Genomic DNA, 26,853 nt, shown 5'->3' with positions numbered 1-26,853 from the left:
TTGGATGAGAAGCCTTGGGAAGGTGAGAGAGAAATACATTTGGACCAGGAAAAGGCATGGAAATGGCTGTTAAAGAAGAGAGAAGATCAGAAGTCATGTTTTACACATTGTCAAAGGTAAAATACCAAGTCAGGAAGCTGATTTTACCCAGGCGATTGCAATGGGGACAGCACCCCAAATCAAAGACCAGAGGTAGGTCCTTAGGTGATTTTGTCTGGAAGAACGACCAAGTTACAGGCGGGGTGATTCTGTAACTAAGCAGGACCCCATGGGCCTTCCTGGGACAGACCCCTCCCCCATGTCCTCTGCTGCAGCTCCTCTCTGAAGGACCCAGATAAGTGTCCGATGCACATTTCCTGAGTTGTTTTACAGATATGAAAATCCCCCAACAAATGGAATTTGATGAGCATGAGCACACAGCCCCCAGGCTTACTGGAACCTAAGGACTAATAATGTTAATCCCTGGGACACTGCCCTATTATCTCACCATCAGCCAACCAGAGAATTGTGCACAAGCTGATCGCATACCCTGGGATGGCCCTCCCTCACCTTGTCGTTAAAAATGCTTTGCTGAAACCCATCTAGGAGTTCAGGGTTTTTGAGCACTAGCTGTCTTGGACTCCCTGCTTGGCGCCCTGAAGTAAAAACTGATCACAGAGTTAAAGGAAGGATACTTTTTAACATGAAAGATGCTTTTTGCTGCGGGACACAAGGTGGGCCAGCGGGTGTGGGCGGTAAAGGATTTACCAAAGACCGAGAGGGTTTAAGAACACAGGGGGGTTTACTAGATACGCTGTTACAGGCAACAGCAGAACACACAGATAGAGGTGCCTGGGTGAGCACCCAGGGTGAACGTGCAGGGGCTTTTACTGGGGGGAGGGGGTGTGCACACGAGGAGCAGGGGCTGCGTGATCAATTCCTGCACAGGCAGCTGATTGGTTGTAAGATCTGTCAGGAGCACTCTGACCAATGAGGGCAGGATGTGCTGTGAGACCTGTCCCCCGAGGGTATTGTCAGACAGGCTATTTCGTAGGGTGGTTAGTTCTGTTAGGGTGAAAACACAAATCAAGAGACGTTTTTATCTTGCAGAAATGCAGGTATGCGAAGGGTCCTGCAGTGGGGAGTTGGGGTTAAGGTGTCAGTCGGCTCCAGGCACATGGAGAGCCCAGGAGTGGGCTTTTTTATGAACTTTAGAGCAGCTTCAGAGAGCGCCAGCCAGCTCCACACTTTGTGAACACGTTTTTTATGCTGATGGGAATAAAATAGGAGAGGAGGGGAAACGATGATACAAAAGAGGTGGGGAATGGATAAAGGAAGGAAGTTCTTGAGATGGGATCCAGAATACAAACGGAAGTACTGGGCTGGAGGAGGGGCCTGGCCAACAGTACAATAAGACAAAGGGATTAAAAGATGGAGGGACAGAAGTTTGAAGACTTCATGGGAGAAGAAAAGAAAGATGCCATTTATTTCTGTGATGAAGTATGGATGGAGTACCCCACTGAGGTGCGGGGAGGGGAGTAAGTGATTATGAGATGAAGCAGGTGCACTAGGGAAGGAGCGGAAGGGCAGGCCCACCAGAGAGAAGCAGGACAGGACTGTGGGGTAGCGTTAAGTTCCCATGTGAGGTCTGGTGTGAGTTTAGGGAGAAACCGCTCAACCTGGTTTTGCGCTTTTCTCCAGCAGCGTTCAGCTACTCGGGTGTGGGTACAAAGAAGATAAAGAGGGTTTATTTAAGGCTGTGATTTTATTACTTACAAATGATGGAGGAGAAAAAGGGTAGGCTGTTGCAGGTATTTCCAAGAGAGTGATTATGGAACATGTCCAAACTGGACTATGGGAGCTTCACTCCTGACCTTGACCCCTGGATGGAAATCTTAGGTTCTCTGGTGGGGATCTCACTGCCTTACCTCTCCATCTCTCAGCCCCCGCGTCTTGTCCAGGGCCCCACTTGCTGGAGATGGGAGTGGAGGTTAAGAGTGTTTGGGGCCCTGGAGGAGGGAGCCACCCGAATAGAGTGGTCCGGCAGGCTGAGCAGACGTAAGGTACAGGGGACTGCCTTACAGAAGACAACGTGCCTCCAAGATACCCTCTCCCGAGGAAGACAGCTAACACACCCATCAGCACCGGCAATGGGTGGCACCTCCAGCCCAGCAAAGGGGGGTCTTCTGGTTGAGGAATAGGATAGAAATTGCTATAGGGACACAGTTAGACTCCAGGAACGGTTAGGCTCAGGGCTGGCTCTGTGGGGCTGTCTTCCCGGTGCCAGGCAGTGGCGCCGTCTTTCAGGGGGAGCTCTTTTTTCTTCCAGAAGTCTAGGAAGCCCCGAGAGCCATCTTCCTCCCTCTCCCACTCCCAAATCTTGAAAACCCTTGATGCCCCCCTGGTTTTTCATCAGTTCTTTAATTAATAGTTTATTGATTAAATTTTACATACTCCCTTTATATGCACAAAAGCTTTTTTTTTTTTTTTTTTTGCTTCTTACAAATGAAAAACGTTAGCTTTACAGCTATTGTGTTTAAAATGGGCCTTTCAGAGCATACAATTTTGGAAGCAACTATCCCAAACATCCTGGAAGCCTCAGGTGCTTTAGGGCCTGCCAGTAATTGGATTTCTATAAGAAAGTATGAAAAAAAATAAGCACAAATATATTTTCCAGTGATTTACATCATACAGCTGAGTGGAAAAAAGATGTTAAAGAGCATAAGCAGTGTGCCATCATTCGTGGGGAGAGAAAAAAATACACACATAAATAGTGTATATACGCACAGCATGTCCTCAGGAGGTGCAAGGACCTTGTAATCGTAGTTGTCTCTGCATGAGGGAGAATGGGTGCCTGGGGGACTGTGGAGGAAGGAGGACTATCAAAAAAAAATGCCCACAGCATTTATTATGCAAATTTCAAACATATAGACAAATTGAAAGATTTTACATAGAGAACACTAGTAAACCCATCCCCAGACTCTGTTATTAATATTTTACTATATTTGCTTTGCAACCATCAATCCATCTTTTGATACATTTCAGAGCAAATAACAACTATAACTTCATTTATCCCTAAATTCTTCAGCATGAAGATCATTAGCTACATTCAAATTTTGTTTACTATTTTTTTCTTTTGAATGAGATGCAAAAACATTAAGGGTACACTGGCTGAGTTCTGGCAAATGCATACACCTGAATGAGCCAAATCCCTACCCCAATGCAGAACATCACATTACCCCAGAAAGGGGGAGGGGAGGCCTACTTTTAACTGTATGCCTTTCAGCACCTTCTGGATTTTGTATCATGTGCTTGTGTTCTCTATCTTTAAATAAATGTGTAAGCATTTTAAATTTTTAAATATTTTAATGATGATGGGTCATTGAATCTAAACTGGATGAGGAAGAAAGTGAAAACAGAAGGGGATGAGAGATAATAAGGAGTTGGTGGGGTCAATGAAACGGAGAATTCATTTGAGTCAGACTTTTGTGAGCAGTGATGTTGCCAGAACAAGCGAGTTAGGAGAATGGACTGTCTTGTTAGACAGTGGGATATTTTAAACCCAGTTTTCAAAAGTAGTCATAAGGTTCAGAGCATGATCATAGGAATAGTGCTATCATAAAATAGTAGTCCCCCTCCAAACCGTACGCTCTGAAAGGCACATTGTGTCTTTCCCTCGCAGTATTTATCACAACTCCAATCAGGCAACATGTGATCGATGTAACTAGGCTTAGTATCTGGCTCTCTTACTAGACCATAAACTCCAAGAAGGAAGAGGTCTTGTCTGTCTCATTTAATCCTGTATTTCCAGTGCCTAGTACATACTAGATACTCAAACAGGTATTAAATACTTAATTGGATTCTTTAAGCTGGGTCATTAATTTATGGATTCAATCATTACATCACAGTTTGTCACCTAACTCTTTTTACGGTACAGAAGGTTGGCTATAATTCAATCAACTTACACTTTAAGCAGCAGAGTCGGACTAGGGTTGAAGACACCCCAGTTTCACTGGAAAAGGGAACCGTAATTATATACAAAGTTTGTTCTGGACAGGGACCTTTCCTTGACCTAGTTGTGACCTTGGCCAGAGAGAAGCCTCCATTTTCTCATCTGAAGAACAAAGGTGACCTCTAAGAGTCATCCGTATGTGGACATTCTGCCAGGACATGACAGGCCTAGTGGCTCTGAATCCTTGTCCTACCATGGAGTCACTGTTTAATCACGCCTAGATTACTCTCCAAGAAATCACTGTAAACTATGGGGCACCTAGGTGGTATGACTGGGTTGATTTAATGAGGTAATACAAAAGCCTTCTATAAATTACCTCTCTCCTTCTACTCTCTACACAGCAGTCAGAATGATCATGTTGAAATGGGAGTCTGATCACTCCACTCCCCTATTCAAAAGCCTGCAATGATTGCCCATCTCACTTAGAAAAAAAGCCAGTCTTTCCAGTGGTCCACAAGGCCCTATACGGCCTTATGCTGGCCTTATTCTCTTTGCTCTGAACACACCAACTTCCCACTGCTCCTCTGACACGTGGGCGACTCCCCACCTGTACTCCCCCCGTACCTGGAATGCTCTCCTCCCACATATGTCCTGGCCTCCTCCCTCACTTCCTTGAAGCCTTTGCTCAAATGCCATCTTCTCAGTGAGATCTACTTTGATCCCTCTATTTAAAATTGCCAACTTCATCCCCCTTCCCTGCTTTACTCTGTAGCTCTTATTTATTTCTGCCATATTATGAATGTATGAATGAATACTGTTTGGAAACATGTATAATACAACACCAAGTATACTGTGGGCTCTACATATAAATTATATTCTCTTTCTTTGGCCAGTGGTTTGGGGTCTAAAGGGATTAAAGTTTAGGGGCTTGTGGTTTAGGCTTTTGTAGGATAATGTACCTTCAGGTAATCCAAGATTGATACTCATTACCTGAACAACCTCTTACAGATTATTTCAGGGCCAGGCACTCTTTTTCCCCATATCTACAATTACATTTTAGTTTATTTATAGCTTTTAATAACAGCATCACAGAGGTGTAATACACAATACAATAAGGTACACATTAAACTAGGAAATTTGGTAGGATTTGACATGGGTTTACTCCCATGAAACCATCACAACAACCAAGATAATGAACATACCCATCAACCTCAAGTTTCCTTGTGTCCCTTATGATCTCTCCATACTGCCCATCACCTGATAGGCAACCACTGATAAACTTTTTGTCATATACAAATGCTAGAGAGGCTGTGGAGAAAAGGGAACCCTCCTTCACTGCTGGTGGGAATGCAGTTTGGTGCAGCCACTGTGGAAAACAGTATGGAGATTCCTCAAAAGACTAGGAACAGACTTACCAAATGACCCAGGAATCCCAGGAGTGGGCATATATCCAGAAGGAACCCTACTTCAAAAAGACACCTGCACCCCAATGTTCATAGCAGCACTATTTACAATAGCCAAGACATGGAAACAGCCTAAATGTCCATCAACAGATGACTGGATACAGAAGATGTGGTATATTTATACAATGGAATACTATTCAGCCATAAAAACTGACAACATAATGCCATTTGCAGCAACATGGATGCTCCTGGAGAATGTCATTCTAAGTGAAGTAAGCCAGAAAGAGAAAGAAAAATACCATATGAGATCGCTCATACGTGGAATATAAAAAAAAAAAAATACAAAACAGAAATAGACTCATAGACATAGAATACAAACCTGTGGTTGCCAAGGGGGGAGGGGGTGGGAAGAGATAGACAGGGAGTTCAAAATTTGTAGATATTGACAGGCATATGTAGAATAGATAAAGAAGATTATACTGTATAGCACAGGGAAATATATATAGGATCTTGTGGTGGCTCACAGCAAAAAAAAAGTGACAATGAATGTATGTATGTTCATGAATAACTGAAAAATTGTGCTCTACACTGGAATTTGACACAACATTGTAAAATGAGTATAAGTCAATAAAAAAAGTTAAAAAAATTTTTGTCATATAGACTGCCTTGCAATTCCAAGAACCTTACATAATTGAATCATAGAACAGTAATCTCTTTTTTTTTTTTTTTTTTTGTCTGACTTCTTCCACTTACCATCGTTACTGTGAGATTCACTCACAGGCCAGGCACTCTTGAGTAGAAACAGTAATAGCTGACACCTCTGTGCATTCATCCATTCCTGCAACAAGTATTTAGTGGGTGCCTTCTGTGCGCCAGCTCTTATTGAAGGCTCCTATTTATTTTAACAAGCATTTCACTCGGGCTAAGGCATTTCCCTGCACCCCCAGGCGGGGGACGAGGGAAGACGGCCAGGCCCGCCAGCAGAGGGCGCGCTCCCGCCCTCTCCGCAGCCGCCCGGCCCCCCGAGGCTGCCCGGCTCCCACGCTCGCTCCCGAGCGCGCCCCCGCCTGCCGCGTCACGTGACGCGACCGCCGACCCCCGAGCCGCCGGGCCCGAAGCCGAGCTAAATTCGTTGCCGGCGGCCTCCGCGGGCGCAACCACACAGACTAGTCCGAAGCAGTGGGGAGGCCCGTGGTGGAGTCGATGCTTCCTCTTCCCGTTCGGGTCGGCTCCCGTTACCTCCTCACCATTCGCCGCTGCAATCTCCCCGAGCGTTTGCATGAGCTCTTTCGCGTGGGGAAGCTCCGCTGACCATGTAGGGGGAAAGGGCCAGGACGCGCCAGGTGCCTGGGACGAGGTCAGCGCCGCGGGCACGCCGACCCGGCGCCCGCACATCCCCGGAGCGGCCCAGGTGGGGACTCCGGCCTGCAGCGGTGGCCTGGCCGGCAGCGCCACGAAATCTCGCGGCGTCTCGCGAGAGTCTAAGTTGAAGGAACATGGCGACGTCTAATCTGTTAAAGGTAAGACCCTCGGTCCGGCTTGCTTTCTGCTCCGGGGCCGCCTGGGTTCGGCCCTTAGGGAAAGGCTCGGGTTAGGTTCAGCAGCGCAGTGTGGGAGCGCTCGGGGCTTGTCTGCAGGAAGGGGAGCCGGGGAGGCTGCCGCCGCGGGCCGGAGCGCGCGGGTCTCCGGCCTTGGGGTCGGGAGGCCGCTGGGCCGGCGGGCGCGAGGCCTGGCCGGGGGCTGGCGGGGAGCGGGGCTTCCCCGGGGCCGGCGCCGGCGGGGGCCGCGGAGAGGGGACGTCTGGGCGCCGGGCCGCCGGGCCGTTAGCCTTCTCAGGGTCCCCGTTTCTTCTGAAGAGACAGTCTAAGACGCGTGGAAGGAAAATCCAAGCAAATGCTGCCTAACAGGTTTTAATAACCCGCCCCCCCCCGCCCCCCCATGTCTGTTCTCGTTCTGTCTGCTCGAAATTCCAAGTCAGACAGCGGTGCCTTCCTCCCCACTCCCTCCGTTTTCTGCATGCTATACCTTCCCCCCTATTCGCCTTTTTTGGAGTTCATATTTTACCCGTTTTTTCCCTTAGGAAACGGTCCCTCCACCCCATTACAGCACACAGCCAGACTACTGGGGAAGCACCTCTATCGTTTCAGGGCTTAGGAAAGTTGCCTTATCAAAGGAGACGGTTCAAGTTAGTTTTAAATATTTGGGGTGCCAAGGGAGGTCTAGGCCCAGAGGGGCAGAGGCTCTACCACCAGTTAAAAAGGCTGGAAGAGAAGGAGGAAGACATGGTACTGGTTTCCTCTGTGCTGTCTTTGTAGTAGGAACCTTTTGCCTTAAAAGTGTTAACTGAAATGGGGACAGTGATTAGCTCAAGGAACGTAAATACAACGGATGAACTACTCTTTCAAACCTATGATGCCTTCAGGCAGTGTGAGTGGGTAATAGAAAATATATTAAAATTTATTGTAACCCCGCTCATGTCTTCTTTAGACTACAGATATTAGCTGTCTAATAGATGGGACTGTCTTATAAAGTATAGATCTAATTTTACTAATTTAAGAGGCAATGTATCTTCTTTTAAAAGGGGGAGAGACCTAGAACTAGACTGAATTTTTGCCGCTTAGAAGCTGTATGACTTTGGGCAAGTTTCTAAACCTCTCTGTGCCTGAGTTTCCTCAACAATAGAAGGAAATTATCAATAGGAACCTATTTCGTAGGAGCATTGTGGAGATTGAGTTAATATATGTAAAATCTTAAAAGCAGCGACGGGCACTTAATTAGTACACAATATACATAAATTACTAGAGTTACTGCTGTTTCTCTAAGAAAAGAGATTCATGGAAATTGAGTAACCCACTCTACTCTTCCTTTGTAACAGTATACCAAAGTCCTAATACTAATTCAGAGGGAAAACTTGCTTAACTTCTGAAGACTCCTGTTAATGATCCGTGTATTTACATAAACAATAGTGTAAGTTATTAATTGAGATGTGTTTAAAAAGCAATTGGATTCCTGATTCTTTGTGAATTTTTGACTTGTTGATTACTTGGATATAAAGCAAGGTCTTCTTTCCCCCTCAGGTTTCTCTCTCAGAAAAGAGCGAGTCACTTTATTCTACTCCATACAAAGGATTGTTTGGGGGAGATATAAGTCTGAAGCTACTTGTCAGTACTACAGAGTGGTTACGTTGTAGAGATTATGAATCAACGTTTATAGCACACACCTACCTACAGAATGAAAAAACTGCCCAGATGTGTATAAATAGGCACTTAGGACTCAGGTTAAAAAGATCACTAGAATTCAAAAAGTTCTGTAACTTAAACTACTTAATAAAAGGAAAGTGATAATGCTTTGACAGAACTGGTAAATGACTCTGTCACTCAAGTGAGCATGAAAAGATGCCATAGATACCCTGGAAAAATTTAATGAAATGTTGAAAAGGGGGAAAAAGAATTTCTAAATACTATTTTGTATAGTATATGATTTTTAAATATGTGTAATGTAATAAAAGGGATATTATGAGTAGACATTTGATTCTTTTATCTGTATCACCAGAAGTTTACATATTGGCCAGAAAACTTTTTCTTTCCTCTTTTTCCTCTTCTTATTGGGGGAGAATTGCCTTGTGTTTATATATTTAGAAGTAGTTAATGAAAAAGTGGTAAGTTTATCTTCTTGGAAAACTGCAGTGAAACCCTTAAAGGAATTCATAGGATCGTTTAAATTCACGCGTGGTGGTACTTTGAACAGAGACAGAGCTGGCTGGGGGCTGGCCACATTAACCTCGTTTCCTTTCTTGACATCGCTCATCGACTGGTTCACTAGCCACCTGCCTTAGACATTGTGCAATTAGATTTCACCCGAGTGTATTTGACAGAATTATCATGTCATATGGTCAGCATGGAGAAATGGGGGCCAGATGAGAATGCGTTTAGGATTGGGTTGTCAGTTAAACAACTGAACCTGAAGAATGATGAGTAATAAGCCATCATCAGCCCTGAAGGGAGGCCTTTACTGTCCTGCTGAAAAAATACGTCTCCTTCTTGTTCACCAGGAGCTTGGTTGAAGTTGAGTTTATTGAATTTGTGAATGGAGAGTTTGGAGGGGTAGCTAGTATGTTAAGAGAGAGAACAAGATTCATGCCTGTGATCTGAGACTTACAAGTTGCATAAAAACCAATAAATCCAATGCAATAAAAACCACCTACTTTTTTTTAATATTGGAATTTGATTGTAATAATAATTGTTTTCACTACTTAAAGCAAGTGGACTGTTGCTGGATTTTGGAAATCTTTTGGGCATACAAAGACTTGTGTTGTACGTTTTGAGATACTCAGTGATCAGTTGCTTGGGGGGTTTATAGCTCCCAAAACCTTTCAGTCTTACTACTTTAAGTTTGTTGTTTTAACATGTGATTCTACTTGTTCCTTTACTTTTGCTGTTGCTATCTAGGCTCATTTTCTTCATTTCCAGCTGACTATCCTATTCCAAATAGCAGTTGTTTAAATCTTACTTTTTTAAGCCTAACAAATTTTTCAAACTAATTCTTAGCATATTACTTTATCGCGCTATTTAAATGCCCTTAAGTTCCTTGGCCAGTACTACAACTTTTTCTGGTTTGCTGAATATTCTTTTCTCAAGGCACCTGTTACACTGCCTCCTTCCATTTGTTCAGCCTTCATTCCCCACCCCTACCCCCAGGACTTAGCAGCGCGTCCCCCTTATTTTGTTTTGTCTTCATTGATCTCACTTCTCTGAGGATAAGAAAGTTCATGTATTCTCTCTTGTCATATAAACTTGACCTGTACTCTGCTTTGCCCTCAAACCTTTGCCCTTTTTCTCTTTTTTCCCTTCACTGTCACAGCTCTTAGAAAAGCAGCCCCTACTTGCTGTCTTTATAATTCTTCAACCTTTTCCCTTAGCTTACTACGACTTGGCTCTCTCCTTACCCCCACCCAGTTAGACTGCAACTGTTAGTCTCAGGAGCACTGGCGACCTCCTGATTGCCAAAGGAGGTTCTCCTCTAATACAGTCATCCTGTCTTCTGATGTTGATTGCTGCCTCTGCTTCCCTTTTGGTTTTATGCCATTCTCTCCTTGGTCTCCTCTCTCTCAAGTTACTAGTGTTTTTCACTGACCTCCCTCCTCTCCTCAATATAATTATTCCTCAGGATTTAATCTTCATCCTTTTTCTGTCTTTATACTTTTTTTCCTGGGGCATTCTTAACTCCCATGATTTCACTATTTTTATCTCTTAACTCTGACCTGAGCGCTAGACCAAAACACAGGGCTGACCATATCGCTTTCCTGTCAGATACCTTTGATAGTTCAAATTCTTTGAGAGCTTTCCAGCTGGGTCTTCTCCTAATAATGTCCTCTCTCGCTCTGTCACACGCAGTCTCTCAGACTCACATGCACACACCCCTTCCTCCACCTCGCTGGTTACTTCTTGGTTCACTGGCATATCAGAGTCTTCAAGACTCTGTGTTTGCTGTGCCTTCTGTCAGAAATGCCCCCTCCCCTCAGTGTTGTCCTGTGACAGTCCTCCTTAGTCGTGGAGACCCAGCCCAGACCCCTGCTTCCTTCTCAGCACCCTCGCCTGGAGTTAATTGTTGCCTACTCTGCGCAGCCACAGCACTGCACCTTTCCTCTAGCACTTACATCCTACCTTCCGTGTTAGTTACAGCGTCTGTTTACATGTCTAACTCCCTTTCTGGATTGTAAGTACCAGCAGTTTAGGGACTTTATAACCTGTTGATGCTTTAACCATTTAGTGTGATGATTACTTATGGTAGGTGCTCCATAAATGAGTGATAATTGATTGAAAAGGGAAGTCTAATGTGGTATCCATGCATTGTTAAAGATGTTCAGTAAATGAGTGCTGATTGGTTAAAAGGAGGAATTTCTGGGTTTATTCCCTTCTAATTAGATCTAGAGAAAGAGACAGAAGGAGTAGAGGTGTAAAACCAACTTAAAAGACAATCCAAACTTTCAGTGGAAGCACCCTTTCTTCAGTGGAAACTTTTTTATCCTTTGAGAGGAAAGAAAAAGGAAATACAAAGGAGTGGTTCAAAGTGTGTGCAGAATTTATTCATTATTAAAATAATTTTATTGGACACGTGTGCATGGCACCATGAAGATATGTAAAACAATGTCCATGCTCTTTGGGGGTTTACTGTATACTGAAGGAGATTAAAAAGTACAAATGATTAGCTAGAACTTCAGGAGTGTTGCCATGTGTTGTGTTGGTCTTTCACAGACAGAGGAGATCATTTCTGGTGGGATGATCAAGGAAGTTTTTATAGAGAAAGCACTGGTGCTGGATTTTGAAGAGTGGGTAGACTCTTTGTAGGTGATGATTAGGAGAAAACTGGGTAGAAATGGAGTCTAGATCTGTATGGCTGCGGTAAAAGCAGGGCAGCATGCTGGGTTGCATTCTGTGTCAGTGGTGCTCCTTGAAATTGTTGCGGCATAGTAGCCCGAAATACAGGAAACAGTAGAAGATAGGAGTACAAAGGAAAGTCAGGGTCAGATTATTAAAGGTCTTCAATGCTAGATACAGGAGTTTAGAATAAAGTTCTATAGATGATGAGGAATATTTGAAAAATATATGAGCAGAGATACGGTTAAGCCCTCAGTCTAATTCTTGGCTCTTATGCATAAAACCTATTCATTATTACTTCTATTCTGTGTGTATTCAAAATCTGATTTGTGGAGTGGCCATGGATGAGGGGCATTTGCGCTAACGACACCGTGTTCATTGAAATTATAGCAGGAGTCATTAAATATGGAAAATAAATTCATTAATTCAACAAGTATTTTAACATTTTCTAAGTCCAACTAGATAATGGTGATCCAAGCAAATTCCTGCCCTTAAATGTAACTTAACATTTGGGGGGGAGAGATGATAAACATATAAGTATATGTACTACAGGTCAGGTTGTAATAAATGTTGTGAATAAAAACAGTCAGGGTAAAGAGTAGTCATAGGTGTTATTTTTGAGGAATGATCAGGGAAGGCTTCTAAGGAGATGACATTTGCAGTTAGACCTGAATGAAGCAAGGGAGCAAGCCATATACATTTTTAGGAGAAAATGCCCAGGTGAATGGAACAGGAGCAGCCAGTGTGAAGGCACTGAGTCAGGAACATGCTTGGCAAGGATTATGGTAACCAATTATAATAACCAAGATGTAAATATTGTCAGTGAATGTGGCTAAAACTAGATATTTCTTTTTTAATGTTTGTTTAAACATAATCGAGAGCCTTATTTAGAACCTAACTTGTCAGTTTTCACTGGGTTGATGAAAATTGCCCTCTTGAATGGGCAGACTAAGGGGGTCATGATCTTCGGGGCCACCTTCCCTCATTCCAGTGGCCTCTCTCAGAGACACGGTTACGTTTGACCCTCAGAGCCAAGGATAAGAAGCAGTTCAGGGAACGTATGTTGGCCATGGGTAGGGGTGGGAGTGGGAGTAGTGGACTAAATCATTCACTGTGAAATTGTGTGATAAATATAAATGTGTAAAAATGAAAAATAAGAAAAACAGAAAACAACAAAATGTGAAAATCTTTCATGTTCTGTGAAAATAAGTGAGTGAGCAGTTGCTATAATCTGCAGGTGATATATGTTAATTAAAGCTGCTAACAGGAAGTGACAGTGGAAGATAAACTTTGAGAGATTTATCAATTTATCCATGAATTAGAAGGGAAGAGTTTTAGGCTGCAGTAGGGTTTCTAGAGGACACTAAGCCTCTGTTTGGTGGGCAGAGAAGGGTGGAGAAAGACAGACAGGCGTTTCTTATTAGGTATTTTGCTAGGGTCCTAGTGAACCGAGTTGTGATGCTGAAAGTCATCAGGCTCTGGCCTTGGTATAGCAGATGGAAAAAGCTGGTGCCTGATGGGCTCTGTGAGCAGGCAAACAAGTTACAGCTCAGGTTAAAACACTGGTCACAATACATGGAGTACATGCAGGTAATAATTTCAGGGACATTTGATGTGTGTACCTGGGCTTGTTCACTCCACAAGTACACGAGTCTCCTCTCTGCTGGATGCCGTCCTGTGTGTCAGTGGTACAGCAGTGAGAGGACAGGCGAGGTGCCTGGTCTCTGGATCCTACATTGTAATGTGTAAATACTGACACCAAAGAAATCAGTAACACACTGGGTAATTTTTATAGTAGTGAAGTCTCTGATGAAAACAACATAATCAAGAGTTCTTAGAGGGTGGCGCCACTATTTTACTTACCTATTTACAATAGAAAATTATTTTTTATAGCTTTCAGCTGTGTCCTGTTGAATTTTCCTTCCCTGCTACTTGATGACATTTCAGCCAGATCCCATAGCTTTCTGGTCTTTTTAAAAAGTATTGGTTTATCTGAATTAAAAGTTCTTTCTCATAGCCAGTCAAAGCATCTGTCTTACCAGCTCAAGACCTTGGCTCTGGCTCTGCAGAGAGGAAAAGGGAAGGGCATTTTTCTTAGGTTGGTTTGGGAAGGCCTGTCTGGAGTGACATTGACGCTGAGACCTGAATGATCTGCTTTCTAGGCAAAGGTTTTGAGGTGCAGTGGTGAGCTTGGCACATCTGAGGAACACCTTTAAAAGGGTGGTGTGGCTGGAACATAGTGAGAATTGCCAGTATTCAGATATATACTGTAGTTTTGTGGTTCTTTCAGTTAATGGGGATTGCAAATGTGGGTTTAAATCACATAACTGGGAGCACTAATGGCTCATAGACATTATGGGAAGCCACACATTCAAAAAGCTAACCTCGTAATTTACACAAAAGACTTAAAGTATACAAATTGGATTCCTTTTGAAAGTTATTAGAATACCATCATTGGATATAATCTATAGTCAGTAGATCAGGAACTTCAAAGAGGGAACAAATACAAATCTTAAAGCACCTGAACTCCTTGTGTTGTAAAAATGTAGTGGGCATGAAAGAACACAGGTGACAAAAAATAATTGCTATTAGTTGTGTGGGTGTTACTATTTCTTGTCTTGCCTACAGGTTGTCCTTTAACTTTTCTTGTACTTTAGTCATCATGTAGTAAGACCTACAACAATAATAATTACATTCTTTGTTTCCTTTTAAATATGTAACACTTGACATCGTTATAAAATACTGTAGTAATGTTGTTCCCAGAACTTGATGGGGTATGTTTTGTCCTGTGTATTGTGCAGAGATTTCTGGATATTTTTCAAGGCAAACTAATAGTTTAATATTTGTGTTATTTCATTGCGAAGTAAGTGAGTAAAATGATTCTGTTACTTTTAAAACATTTTGCAAGCCAGTGGGGTTTTCTGTTTTTATTTACTTTCATGTGTTTATTTAAGCATTCCTATTTTTTAACATGGTACCAAATTTTATATTTGCATATAAGGTATTATACATCTGCTCTTTGTTGGGATTAAATAACATGGAATTGTTGTAGATGAACTCATTGCTTGGAAAAGCACTTTTGAATTTCAGTGGGAGGTGTAGATTTTTTAAGTGATAATATATTCTAGAAAGATCTATATAGTATCTTCCATTACTGGCCTGTAACAGCTCCCCATGCGCTAACACATTACAAAAAATTAATTTTTTTTCTGTAATTGACTTTCTTCTAAGGTTTGTTTGTGTTTCTTTGAAACAACCACCAGGGCTATAGGTAAGAGATTGTGGGACTTGACTTTCAATCTGTTTTAAAACTGATTCTTCCACTAGGGAATATTTTTAGATAAAGCTGAATGTATTTTATTTGGGCTGGGCAACCAACACGTTATATTGAAAGACTCTGATTTCTTTCTACCAAGTAGAGCAGGGAAAGGGAACTGAACCTTTGTTCGCCTGTTTTTCATCTTTCTTTTTTCATGCTGTTTTTACCCTCTCTCTTCTAAGTTTCTGGGAAACTTTACGCTCATTCCACCCCCCCCCCCCCCAGCTGCTGGGGAGACATTAAGTAAAAAGCAATTCAGTAGTAAATACGCTTTCATCTTAAAATAAAGAAGGGAGAGCACAGGCAAAAAGAAATGAACACCAAGGGTTACAACTTCAACATTTGCTTTTATTGGACAATGCATTCAAAATACATCACCCCTTCTAAACTGTCCAATCAAATGCATTATTCCCCCAGTGTTTCTTCTATGGGCAGTGATTCCACCAGCCATTCATTCAGGTCGGAAATCTGAGAGCCTTGTTATATTATCCAGTAGGCAGAACAAGCACGTGGTCATGAACCACAAGAATGTGAACTACTTGACGACCTTTCATTTATGTGTCCCAATGATTGGCATAATCCTTCATGTACTTTAGGCCCTCTGATGTTTGTTGAATGAATAAGTGTAGTAAATGAATATGAAGGAACCACCCCCCTCCCTAATAAGTTCAAACTTTCATTAGTTTTCTTCTCCTTAAAATTAGTTTGGGTTTTTAAAAATATAAGCATTGTCAGAATTTGTTTAAAAATTATTTTTGCCTCTATAAAAGAAACCTAAAAGTTTTGGGGTGTTTTTTTTTTGACTCCTCATTTATGGGTCAGAAGAAACCTGAAAGTTTTGAAGGGAAGTGTAATGTGAAAATTTTCATTTTACTAGAAAAAGATGTTTAACTTTTTGGAAAATAATGTCCTCCCCTTGCCCCACAATGTTTAAAGAGAGACTTTTTTTTTTATGTAGTGATGCTTCCACCATGTGGCTTCTACATAATTGCTACTAAATTTTTATAATCATAGTCCCCCTCACCCCAATTTATAAGCCTGATGAGATGAAGCCAAGGGCTGGATCTGGCCCAAAGGTTAGAAGTCCCTTCAGTCCTCTTTCAGGGAAGATCCAGGGAGTATTTAAGAATGTGGCTCTAACTGAACTAAACTGCATGGGCTTGACCCCTTACTCTGCCACTGACTACTTGTAACCTTAGGGAAATAACCTAACCTAATCTCAGGTTACAGTGTATAGTTTTTTCACCTCTAAAATGGTAATAATGTCGCCTAACACATAGGATAGTTGTAAAGATTAAATGAAGTATTTAGAATAGAACCTGATGCGTAAGTAGCAATCAGATGTTATAAAGGAAAATGATCAAAGTGATGGAGTGATCTGTGCTGAAGTTAAATAATGGAGGGTATAAATAGCTGAATTCATATTTTTTCACAGGTCTCAGATGTTTGAACTACCCATAGAAATGTAAAGAAAACTTATTTGAAGATAAAAGGAACTGCTCTTTTATACCACATTTATCACACATACAAAATTTTTTGGCTGGTATAACCCAAAATTAGCCAAATGCCATGTGTTTGCAATGAGAGGTATAGTAGAAAGCCTTGCAATGGAATGACTGAGCAAAAATACAATGAGAATTTTTTTTTTGTCTTTCCAGTTTCAAGCATCCTAGTCTGATTACCTCCTCCTCTTTTTCAAACTCACGCTAGTGCTCTTATTCTGATAATCCAACTTCACTAGGGTCTCCAACTCACTGATTCTGCCTTATTGTTTAATATCTTACATCTGTGGGTTTATAGTTTTCATCACATTAGGAAACATTTTGGCCTTTATTTCTTCAAGTATTCTCTGCCTCCCAAGATCCCAGTTACATGTAGGTTAGGTCATTTGATTTGTCTCACGGCTCACTGATGCACACTTTTAAACATCTTTTGTTTCTACATTGTTCATGCTTTCAGCTGTCTTCCGGAACGTGTGGCGTATGTATATAACAGCTGGTTTAACATCTGCCATTATCTGCTAAAACTGTCATCCACGTCATTTCTGGGTCAGTTTCTGTCGATGGTTTTTTCTCTGGATGGGTTTATGTTTTCCTCCTCCTTTGCCTGCTTGGTAATTTTTGATTGGATGCCAGACATTGTGAGTTTTATGTTTTATGGGCTGGATTTTTAAAATTTCCTATAAATATTGTTGGATTTGACGGTGACACAGTGAAGTTACTTAAAATCAGTTTGATCCTTCTGACGAGTGCTTTTGTTTTGTTAGAGTGGGGTCTGAACAGCACTGAGGGCCGGGCTGCTTTGTGTCTTTACAGATGCCTTGGAGCTTCCTGAAGATGCTGCCCGGTGGTTATTTCCCCAGTCTCTGGTCGTTTTCTCACTCACACGTACAGGCCAATATTTAATAGTCAAAGGCTCGAGGGGACTCCATTGTATATCTTCAGAGCCCCCCTTTTTTCTGATACTCTGTGCTACACATTTTTGTTACTTTGGCCTCCCCAAACTCTGAGCTGTGTCTCCTGAACTTAGTGAAACCCCAGGCTCTGTGGGTTCCCTCTGCTTATGCTCAGGCCTGGAAAGTCCCCAGGCAGCATGCTTGGGCATTTGCAGGGCTCGCTGCGTTTGTTTACCTTGTCTCGGGAAAGCAGTCCTGTGCTGCCCTCTGGCTTTCCAGTTGTTTAGGCAGGAGGGCAAATCTGGCCTCTGTTATTCCATTGTGGTTGGAAGCAGAAGTCTCTGTCTCTCATCATCCTGTTGTCCTTTCTCTTCCCCTTAGCCTGTCATGAATTTTCTGTTCAAGCATCATAATCTCTCCCTTGAATACACTTTTGACTCCCTTGTTCCTCTCTTGTTTCACTGGCAAAAACCACCATCCCAGTTAAATCCATCTCTTCACCTTGCAGTGCTGGCCTCCGTGTGGTTGAACGGTGCCAGAGAAAAAGACACGCACATGCTGTTTTTGCTTTAAATTCATGACCACAGACTATGACTGAGCCAGATCACACCACAGTTCCATGGTCGCTTATTCTTCCACTTTCCTAGATGTCTGTTCGACGTCTTTTCTCTCAAAATTTTGGCACGTCCTCCCCGATCTTCCATGGCATTTTCCTCATCTCCATATCACTGAGAAATTGAAGCAGTCAAAAGGGAGCTTCTCACAGCAGTGCCGTATCCCCGCTCCTGCCAGAGTCTGCACATCCTGCGTGCTCTGCCTTCCCAGCTTAGCGTAGAGTCCCTCCACCTGTGCACTGGATTCCGTTCCTTTTTGTCCACCCAGGGCATTTTAAATTCCCCAACGATTTCCGTCTTTTTCCCCATACATCATTGTTAATATTATATCTTGGAACATGTCTATCAGTATACAGACATACTGGATTCCATCTTAAAAAAACTTTTTTTTGACTGTCGGTCAGCCTAGCAATGACCATGCTGCTTCTGTGCTCCCTTTTACAGCAGCAATTGTCAAGAGTTGGCCAAAGTTTCTCCAGTCCCGTCTCCCCTCTTCCCCCTCCACTTCCTCATTCTAGTCCAGTCCGGCTTTTGTCCTTACCACCCTACAGAAGTTGCTGTTGACAGAATCTCGGTGACCCTCGCATTGCTGTCTCAGTAGTCATTTTACGTGACCCGTCAGGAACGTTTGCTCAGGTTGATTACTCTTTCTTTCCTGATATGCTCTGTTTACTTGGTTTCCGGAATACCATGTTCTTGACTTCCTTTCCACCTCCCTGGTTGCTTTGTTTCCTTTCCTAGTTCTTACTTGTCTCCCCACCTCTCAGTATTAGACACCTAACGACTTGGGCTTGGCTCTTCTCTGTTTATGTAATTTACTCCCTCAGTGATCTCATCCAGTAACAAGTTTTAAAACCCATCTGCACTCTGATGACTTCCAAGTTTTTATTTCTTGGTCAGATCTTTCTTTTAAATTCTAGATTTGCTTGTTGAACTGCCTGCTCAGCATCTTCAAATGGCTGTTTGATAGATGGGTCGAAAGCAGCATCTGAAACTGAACTCCTGGGCTTTCCTTCTTCATAAGCTTGTTACATCTGCAGTCTTTTCTATTGCAGTTGATGGCAGTGCCATACTTCTTGGACATGTCAAATCACAAAACTGAAACAATTTAGTGACAGATTTGATGTCCTTTATTAAAGGGAAAATAGCCCATGGATTAGAGGAGTACAGTGCCTGACAAGCGGTGAAGCACTTTCCTTGAAGGATTTTGGGCAGGTTTTATAGAGTGTCAGAAGAGGCAATACAGAAACATGGCATGACTGGCTAGGAGGTCAGATTTCCTTATAAGGTAAGCAGGTCCCATTTTTCAGGCAGGGTTAGCTAGCTAAGGCTGAGTTGGAGGATTGTGACTGGTGTTAAGTTTCCTCGACAGAGAGGTGTTTCCCAAATGTGCAGGCTGATTTAGGTTTAGGTTTTTGACATGGGCTGGGCCAGTAAGGAGGCCTCCATTTTACTGGTACCAATATACAAATTAACTTCATCAGAGTCACACTTTATTCCTTTCTCTCATCCCAGGTGCATACTGTCAGGAAATCTTGTCAGCAGTACCTTTAAAACATGTAAAATCCAACTACTCACTACGTCCACTGCTACCACCCTGGTCCATGTCACCGTTACTTCTAACCTTGCCTCCTGACCCTACACTCAGCTTTAACACTCGCTCCTTATAATATATTCTCAATCTAGCAATCAGGGAGATTTAAAAACACAAGTCAGATCATGTCACATCTGCTCAGAATCTTTTAATGGTTCCCCATCTCACTTATAATTTTTTATGATGGCCTTCAAGGCCCTTATAACAAGATCTAACTCTCTGTTGCTTCCCTGACCTCATATCTCTCTCCTGTCCTTACTTTGCTCTACCTTGAGTACATCAGACATGCTTCTGCCTTGGGGTCTTTGCAGTGACTGCTTCCTCTGCCTGGAATACTCTCCCCCATCACCCCCCATGGCCAGCCTCCCATTGGCTTCCCCGTGGCCATCTGTGTTTGAGAAGAGTGCTTCTGAGGGAATTAGTTGTGCGTAAGAAGGGAAGGCTAGAGGGGCAGGGGTATGGCGAACGTTGACATCCTGTTAGTGAAGAAGAGCCGGTGAGTGTGATCATGCTAGACTTAACAGCAGTTGGTAAGTTACATAGCCTGCTTGTTACTCTGAGCGATAATGAGAGAATGAAAGCAGAGAGACTTTGTGGCACACCAGGAAAGGTTAGGTGGCCGTCAGTGAGCCACGGGAACATGAATCAAGGTTCATAGTTTGAAGGTGTCTTCACTTATCAGTAAGACATTCTGTCTTGTAGACGGTAGGTTTGGTGTCCTTGCTGCTTAGTTACGATTTAACAATACGCTCTTCAGTTTAACAGAGGGTAGGTCAAAGAGCTGCTTGAGCATCGTTTCTGGAATCTGTTGTAAAACCTTCATGGGAAGATTCAGTTATTTAATTTCTCCTTTAACTGAGTGTTAGAGGAAAATGCTCCTGGAGTTAACATTGTGTGTTTCATCAAGTAGGAGACAGTGCTGACTGTCACTTTGCCACAGCTGCGTTCAGAGCCTAGTGAGTGGTTCCTCAGATACCTGTTTATTCTAATCCCTTTGTACTATTTTGATTTTTAATTGCAGGACTTACACTGTATTTAATTTTATAAGTTGCCAGGAAAGTTGTCTTGATCGAGTATCCTCTTAAGAGGGTATTAGGATTCTCCATGTCATAGTCAAGAAAAGATTTGCATGCTCTTCCTGTGATTCTTCCGTATTTGTTTACTTGCACACCCTTTCCTCAGAGGGAAGAGTAAATAAAGAAATGATGGTTATAGGAAAATAATAACAGTGGAAAATGTGAAGCTGGCCGTAAGGGTAGTACTCAGAGTACATACCAGAGAACGGCAAATCTGACTGAGTTTCTCATTAGCCAGTACTAAGGAGAGCAGAGTTACCTACAGGAATCACTCAAGTTCATTAGGTGAAAACAAACCAGTTGTTGAGGGGAGAAGCACAGCTAACCCCAGTGCTGAATTTTGAGGGAGAATCTCTGGTGGGTTCTTATGATAAGAGAACTTTGTGATAAAAGTGGGCACCTGGGGCAGGACAGTACAGTGACTTTTAAAATCAGCCGTGTCTGTAGCTGCAGGAAGTACCATTTGCTTTCACAGTGTTAGTCAGTGGTCCTTAACCTTTCTAGCGTCATAGACCCTGCAACATTTTTACGTAGTTTTCTCATGAATTTGATAAACGTTTAGGTTCTGAACTCACGTCAAGGGTTCTGATCCAGCAGGTCTGAGGTAGGTTTTATAAATATATCTGTAACCACCACCTTAGGCGACTCTGATGTAGGTTCTTATCAGACCGTATGTTTAGAAACTGCTTCTAGATTACAATTTCAGGGAGTTTGAAGATTCCATTCAGTACACAGTCTTAATTTGATACAAGCAAGCAACATTCTCAACAACTGTATAGTAAAAAATAATAATGAGATTCATAGAAGTATTTGCTGCTGCAGTGTTAGAAAAGTAATGACTTTCGTTGAAATGTATTGCTTTGATCAGTAAACTTGAAAAGGAACAGTACTCATGACTAACATATGTGGGGTCTCTAATAATGAATTGATTTTTTTTCTTAATATCAAATTCACATTCCTGGAATAAACATGCATGATTATGAGGTGTTTTTGTGTGTGTGTGTTTTGTTTGTTTGTTTTATTTTTACTTTATTTTTATTTTATTTTTTCCCTTAGTGGAGAACTGGGAATTGAACCCAGGACCTTGTGCATGCTAGGCAGGCACTCTGCCACTGAGCTCTACCCTCCCCTCGTGAGGATATGTCACTTGTTTAATTTATTAATATTTATTTAAGACTTTGCATCTGTGTTTTCCTGTTAGATTGGTCTCGAGTTGCCATTTCTTGTTCTCTTCTCACCAATTTGGTATCAGAGTTTGTTAGCATTATAAAGTGAGAAAGGTGTCTTTCAGGTGTTTTCCTGCCTTAATTTTCAGAGTTTATATGGATTTTCTATCTACTGTTTGTGAGGAGTAGAGGGCACAGACTCTAAACACGAGACCACCCTTACTTCTGACACGAGCTGCGAGTTTGGGGGGTCCCAAAGCCACCCTGAGATTCACTGAAATTCTTTAGAAACACTCATAGATCTTGCTGAAAGCTGCTCTGCTCATGGTTATGGTTTGTTAAGGGAAAGGATGCAGATGAGGATCTGCTAAAGGAAGAAGCAGCGTCTGGGAGGGTCAGACTCCGCACTTTTCTCATCCTCTCTGGTGCTGTCAGGTCGCGTTTCTCTCCTTCCCTCCTTAAGTGACAGGACGTGTAAGTACTGTCAGCCAGGGGAGCTCATCCAGCCTTTGGTGTCCAGAATTTTTATTAAGGCCTCGTCGTGTACTCATTGCTCCTGTGGGTAATCTCAGGCTCCAGATTGGTTGACCCAACCCCCCTACCTTAAGCCACATTGTTGGTGTTTCTAGATTGGCCGCCCCCCCACCCTGACTGTATGGTTTGCTAGCCCCCTCTTTAAATCCCACTGCTAGATTATCCAGTATGACCCAAGGTCCCCAGGCAAACAAAGACTCTCTTATCAGATAGAACATTCCAAGGGCGAAGAGGTACTACCTACTCTGAGCCAAGGGCAAAGGCCAGACCTAGTCAGTGAGCAAGGCCAAACTTTCCACACATACAGCTGATTTTTTTTTTCTTTTATGGTTGCTTCCTGTGATTCCTTGGTACCAGATTTAGTTTTTAGGGACTCTATTATGGAAAATTGATTCTTTCAAATTTCTCTAGATGTCTCTTGAGATAAAAATAACAGACACTTCTGACTTAACTGCATTTAAGTTAAACTATTCTTTTTTTTTTTTTTTCAAGAATAAAGGTTCTCTTCAGTTTGAAGACAAATGGGATTTCATGCGTCCAATTGTTCTGAAGCTTTTACGCCAGGAGTCTGTTACGAAACAGCAGTGGTTTGATCTATTTTCGTAAGTAATCCATTCATTCTGATTTTTTACTAACATTAAGGAAATGTGGTGACCGTAATCACATGGAATACTGGCTCCAGATGAGTCTGTTTACCTGTTTGAAATTTGTACTGGTTGTGTTGGGGGTCCCTAAGACCACCTCTAGGTTCAGTGATTTGCTAGGAGGACTCAGAGCTAAACGTAAAGTCGGGCTCACAGCTGTGATTTATTACGCAAAAGACTACAAAGCAAAGCTACCAAAGGGAAAGGCATGTGGGGCCAAGTGTGGGGAAGAGCAGGCGCAGATTTCCAAGAGTGCCCTCCCAGTGGGGTCACACAGGACACATTTAATCCCCAGCAATGAGACTGACAGCGTATGTGATTTGTTGTCTGTCAGGGAGGCTCACTGGAGATTCAGTACCCAGGGTTTTTCCTGGGGGCTGGTCATAGAGGCAGCCTTTGCCTGGCATGTACCAAAATTCCAGACTCTCAGAAAGAGCAGGTGTTCAGGGTAAATCATATTGTTTGTACAAACGGTTTAGGCACAGTGAGCCATTCTTATCATTTCAGGAAAGCTTTATATCACTGTAGGAAACTGTTGAACGTTCAAGTTCTCAGATGCCAGCCAAGGCCAAGCAGGCTTTTCTAAGGAATACAGTCTCAGCTCTGCTGTGTTAATAACTTTGGGCCTTTGGCCAGAATGTCTTTACAGCAACACTAGTACCAGTAGGACGCTCCCCCACCCCCACCCCTATGTGCAGCAAGGCAAGACCAACTTGTTATACCTTTTAGAGGGCCTAGATTTAGCTAGTTAAAATAAATCCCGCCAACCATGAGGTTTACCTCACAAAAACAGGTAGCTTTCTCCTTCCGTTTCTGTATGAACCTTTTCTGCATGGCCTGAGGCATCAATTGAGGCAAACTGCAACTCTGGCCACAAAGTTGAATTAGACCTGAGAGTTTTCCAGGGTTGAAGCAGTGTCATGATGGTCAGGGCACACACACAAAACAATGCAGTTTCAGAGGAGCCGCACGGTACCCCGGAAACAAAGAGTCTGCAGTTGCTAGGGCACTCCAGGAAAGACGGAGACGCGTCAGGTAGTGTAGGTTGACAAGGCCCTCAGTGTGTCCTCCTCCCACGGGGCCTCTTGCTCTATAGAGTTCTCAAATCCAGTCCAGTAAATTCGGTTCAGGCCTTCTTTTCAGATGGACGAAGGTGGTTAGTTCACACTGTGTCCGTGACGCCATTTCATTTGCCTCGTGGTGTCGATGCCACTTTGAGGTCTCCTTTGTGAACGATGTAGGGGTTGGGCCTGCTCACTGCCTCAGAGCACTGTTAGGCGTGATTGGAAGCTCAGCATTCCGTTTGAATTCAAAGCGCTCACAACAGTGTAGAAAGCCGACAACAGGAGTTTTCCCTCAGGAAGAAGGGAAGACTTTCAAGAATACTTAGGAAAAACAAAAATCATTGACGTCCTCCTCCCATGTGCCTCACTAGATACTGGGTTTTATTTTTTGTCCCTATGAAATCAGTGTGCCCCATTCATTAATGAAATCTTTTCATTTTTTTCCCAATCCAGACCTGAAAGAGGAATAAAAACATTTTTACAGAAAAACGTTTTTGTACAACTTAACTAGAAAAACATATTGAAATCCCAAATTTTCAAAAAATTTCAAAATAAGTTTACATTACCTCCCACCCCTTTTGTCCTGATCGTTTACCCAGTGAGCAGCCTAGAAAAGATTTAATTCCTTTCTGGAGACGGCTGTGTTTAATAATGAAGTTGCCTTACTAAGGTGTGTGTGCGAGGATGGGTTAGGTGAAGGTGAGGGAAATAAAATCAGGTTATTAACCCACTGTTGAAAACTACAACTAATCCTGAGAGCTGGACACAAGCCCATGGCAGTGAGACATCCCTGAGCCATGAATCCGGTCTGCAAGGAGCAAGTAGAGTGTACTCTCCCAAGCTGCAGCTTTTGGTAGTAACCACAAGTTAGTAACGCACTTCAGGTCTGAATACCTGGTGCAGAGCCCATCAGCAGCTTGATTGCAGATGGCCCCGGCGGAGAAGGAGCCCTGTTCTTTGGGCATCTGCAAGTGGTTCAGGTGGTCTAACCAGAATCCATGATGTCATCAGTCTGTGGCTTCACAGAGGATGTCTTAAATCTTCAACAGTCCCCAAGGCAGAGTCCTACTCACTGAGCATGAGCCTGCTTTAGTTCAGCACAGCTCGTGTTGAGGTTTAGATAGCCCAATATCAGACAGTGTCAGGTGTCTGCTGAGTCAGATCCAAGCAATCAGGATTTGTGAATTCAGGATTCCAAAAAAGCCAATGACTTTAGTTAAGCGGTAGCATAACCAAGGTACTGCAGACGACACAGTCATGTTCTAAGTCCAGGTGACAAGCAAGACTTTTCTAAACCCTTTTTAACTTGTCAATCTTAGAGAACAAATTAATCCACTCAAAAATATGCACATCAGGCTGGAAAATCATCAGCTTTTCAGAGTCAACGTCCAATTTCACAAGAGCTCAGTAGCAACTAAAAACTGCTTTTTAATACTGCAGAAGTGTATTTCTGTCTGGAAATTTCCTTTATTTTCATGTTGCTTCCCTTTTCTCAGAGATGCCAATAGGTTAAAAATAATAATAAATGACATCCATTATGGAGGTTTGTTCTGTTTCCAATGCTCAAACAGTTTAAATTCCAATCCCTTTACCAGCAGTAAAAAGCAAGGAAGTTGTGTCTCACTAAGTTTTTATTTTGCAACTTTTCCTGATTGATAACGTTCCCTCTAGTATGTATGAAAGTGCAAGCATATAATATTTTATATCTTTATTTATCATACTTTCAGATGCAGTAGCCACAAAGTACAAAGCCATCTTTTAAACATCCCCTACCCCTTTTTTTCTCATTACAAATTTATTCAAACTCTCAGCAATGAATTTAGCATTTCCAGTATTAACATTACAGTTGCCGGGAGATCCTGACTGGCATGTAAGAGGCGTTGGAGGGCCTGCAGCAGCAGTAGTCAGGCTAGAGAAACAGCTGGAGTGGTCTCCTTCCCCTTGGTTATCTGAAGCTGTCTTCAGCTCTGAGATCTAATAGAACTGTTAATTCCTCGTGCTTAGAGGATAGACCAAACATTTTCACATTTTGGTCCACCCAGAGTTTACCTTTGACAACTTCAGGCCTTTTCTCCTCCTACTTGGAGGCGAGAACAAAACCCAAAGGCGTCACCCATGCTGTGCTTTTCCTTCTCTCACTCGGATCAACATGGCCAGAAACAGCTAGGGGGCTGAATGAGCCAGCCCTACTGAGGTTAGAGCTATCATTGTCAAATTTCATAGGTAGCTCTCACCTCTTGCAGCAGATAGCACCTCAGCTGCTGGTTCACACGGTGGGTGAGCTCATAAGCACGCAAGCAGCAAGGTTTCATCGTGCAACTTCATCTTTCCTTTTCTCAGACAGTGCTTTCACCATGTTTAATAAATCCCACTTCTGACACCAACCACGTCAGTGGTCTGAGGACCACCCCCAGGTGATTGCTAGGAAGACTCAGGACTCGGCATATAGCTGTATTCATGGCTGCCATTTATCACAGTGAAGGATACAAGGCAAAATGCAACAAAGGTGCACGTGGGAAAGTCCAGGGGGAACCAGGCACAATGTTCCGAGTGCCCTCTCCCGTTGGAGCACATCCACTTGAGTCCTCCAGCACCTGATCGTGACAACACGTGTGAAATGCTGTCTGCCAGGGATGCTCCTTAAAGAGTCAGGGTCCAGGGCTTTTACTGAGGGAGCTGGTCATATAGGCAGCTTCTGCCTGACATGAACCAAAATCCCAGACTCCCAGACAAAAA

The 26,853-nt window shown here is 42.8% G+C and overlaps 1 protein-coding gene across 1 annotated transcript in view; it reads left to right on the top strand.

Annotated features, from left to right (window-relative positions):
- Positions 1 to 6,356: 6,356 nt before the first annotated feature.
- CUL5 (cullin 5) overlaps positions 6,357 to 26,853 on the top strand; it is an 81,693-nt gene continuing 61,196 nt past the window's right edge. The window contains exons 1-2 of the mRNA XM_032472708.1: positions 6,357 to 6,854; positions 22,902 to 23,011. Of these exons, the coding sequence (XP_032328599.1) occupies positions 6,831 to 6,854; positions 22,902 to 23,011 (134 nt within the window). The 5' untranslated portion in view covers positions 6,357 to 6,830. The remainder of the gene's footprint in view (positions 6,855 to 22,901; positions 23,012 to 26,853) is intronic.

Source organism: Camelus ferus, chromosome 33 (genome assembly GCF_009834535.1).
Source record: "Camelus ferus isolate YT-003-E chromosome 33, BCGSAC_Cfer_1.0, whole genome shotgun sequence".
Taxonomy (NCBI): Eukaryota; Metazoa; Chordata; class Mammalia; order Artiodactyla; family Camelidae; genus Camelus; species Camelus ferus.
The sequence above is the reverse complement of the archived record's forward strand: the minus strand, read 5'-3'. Positions and strand labels throughout refer to the sequence as shown.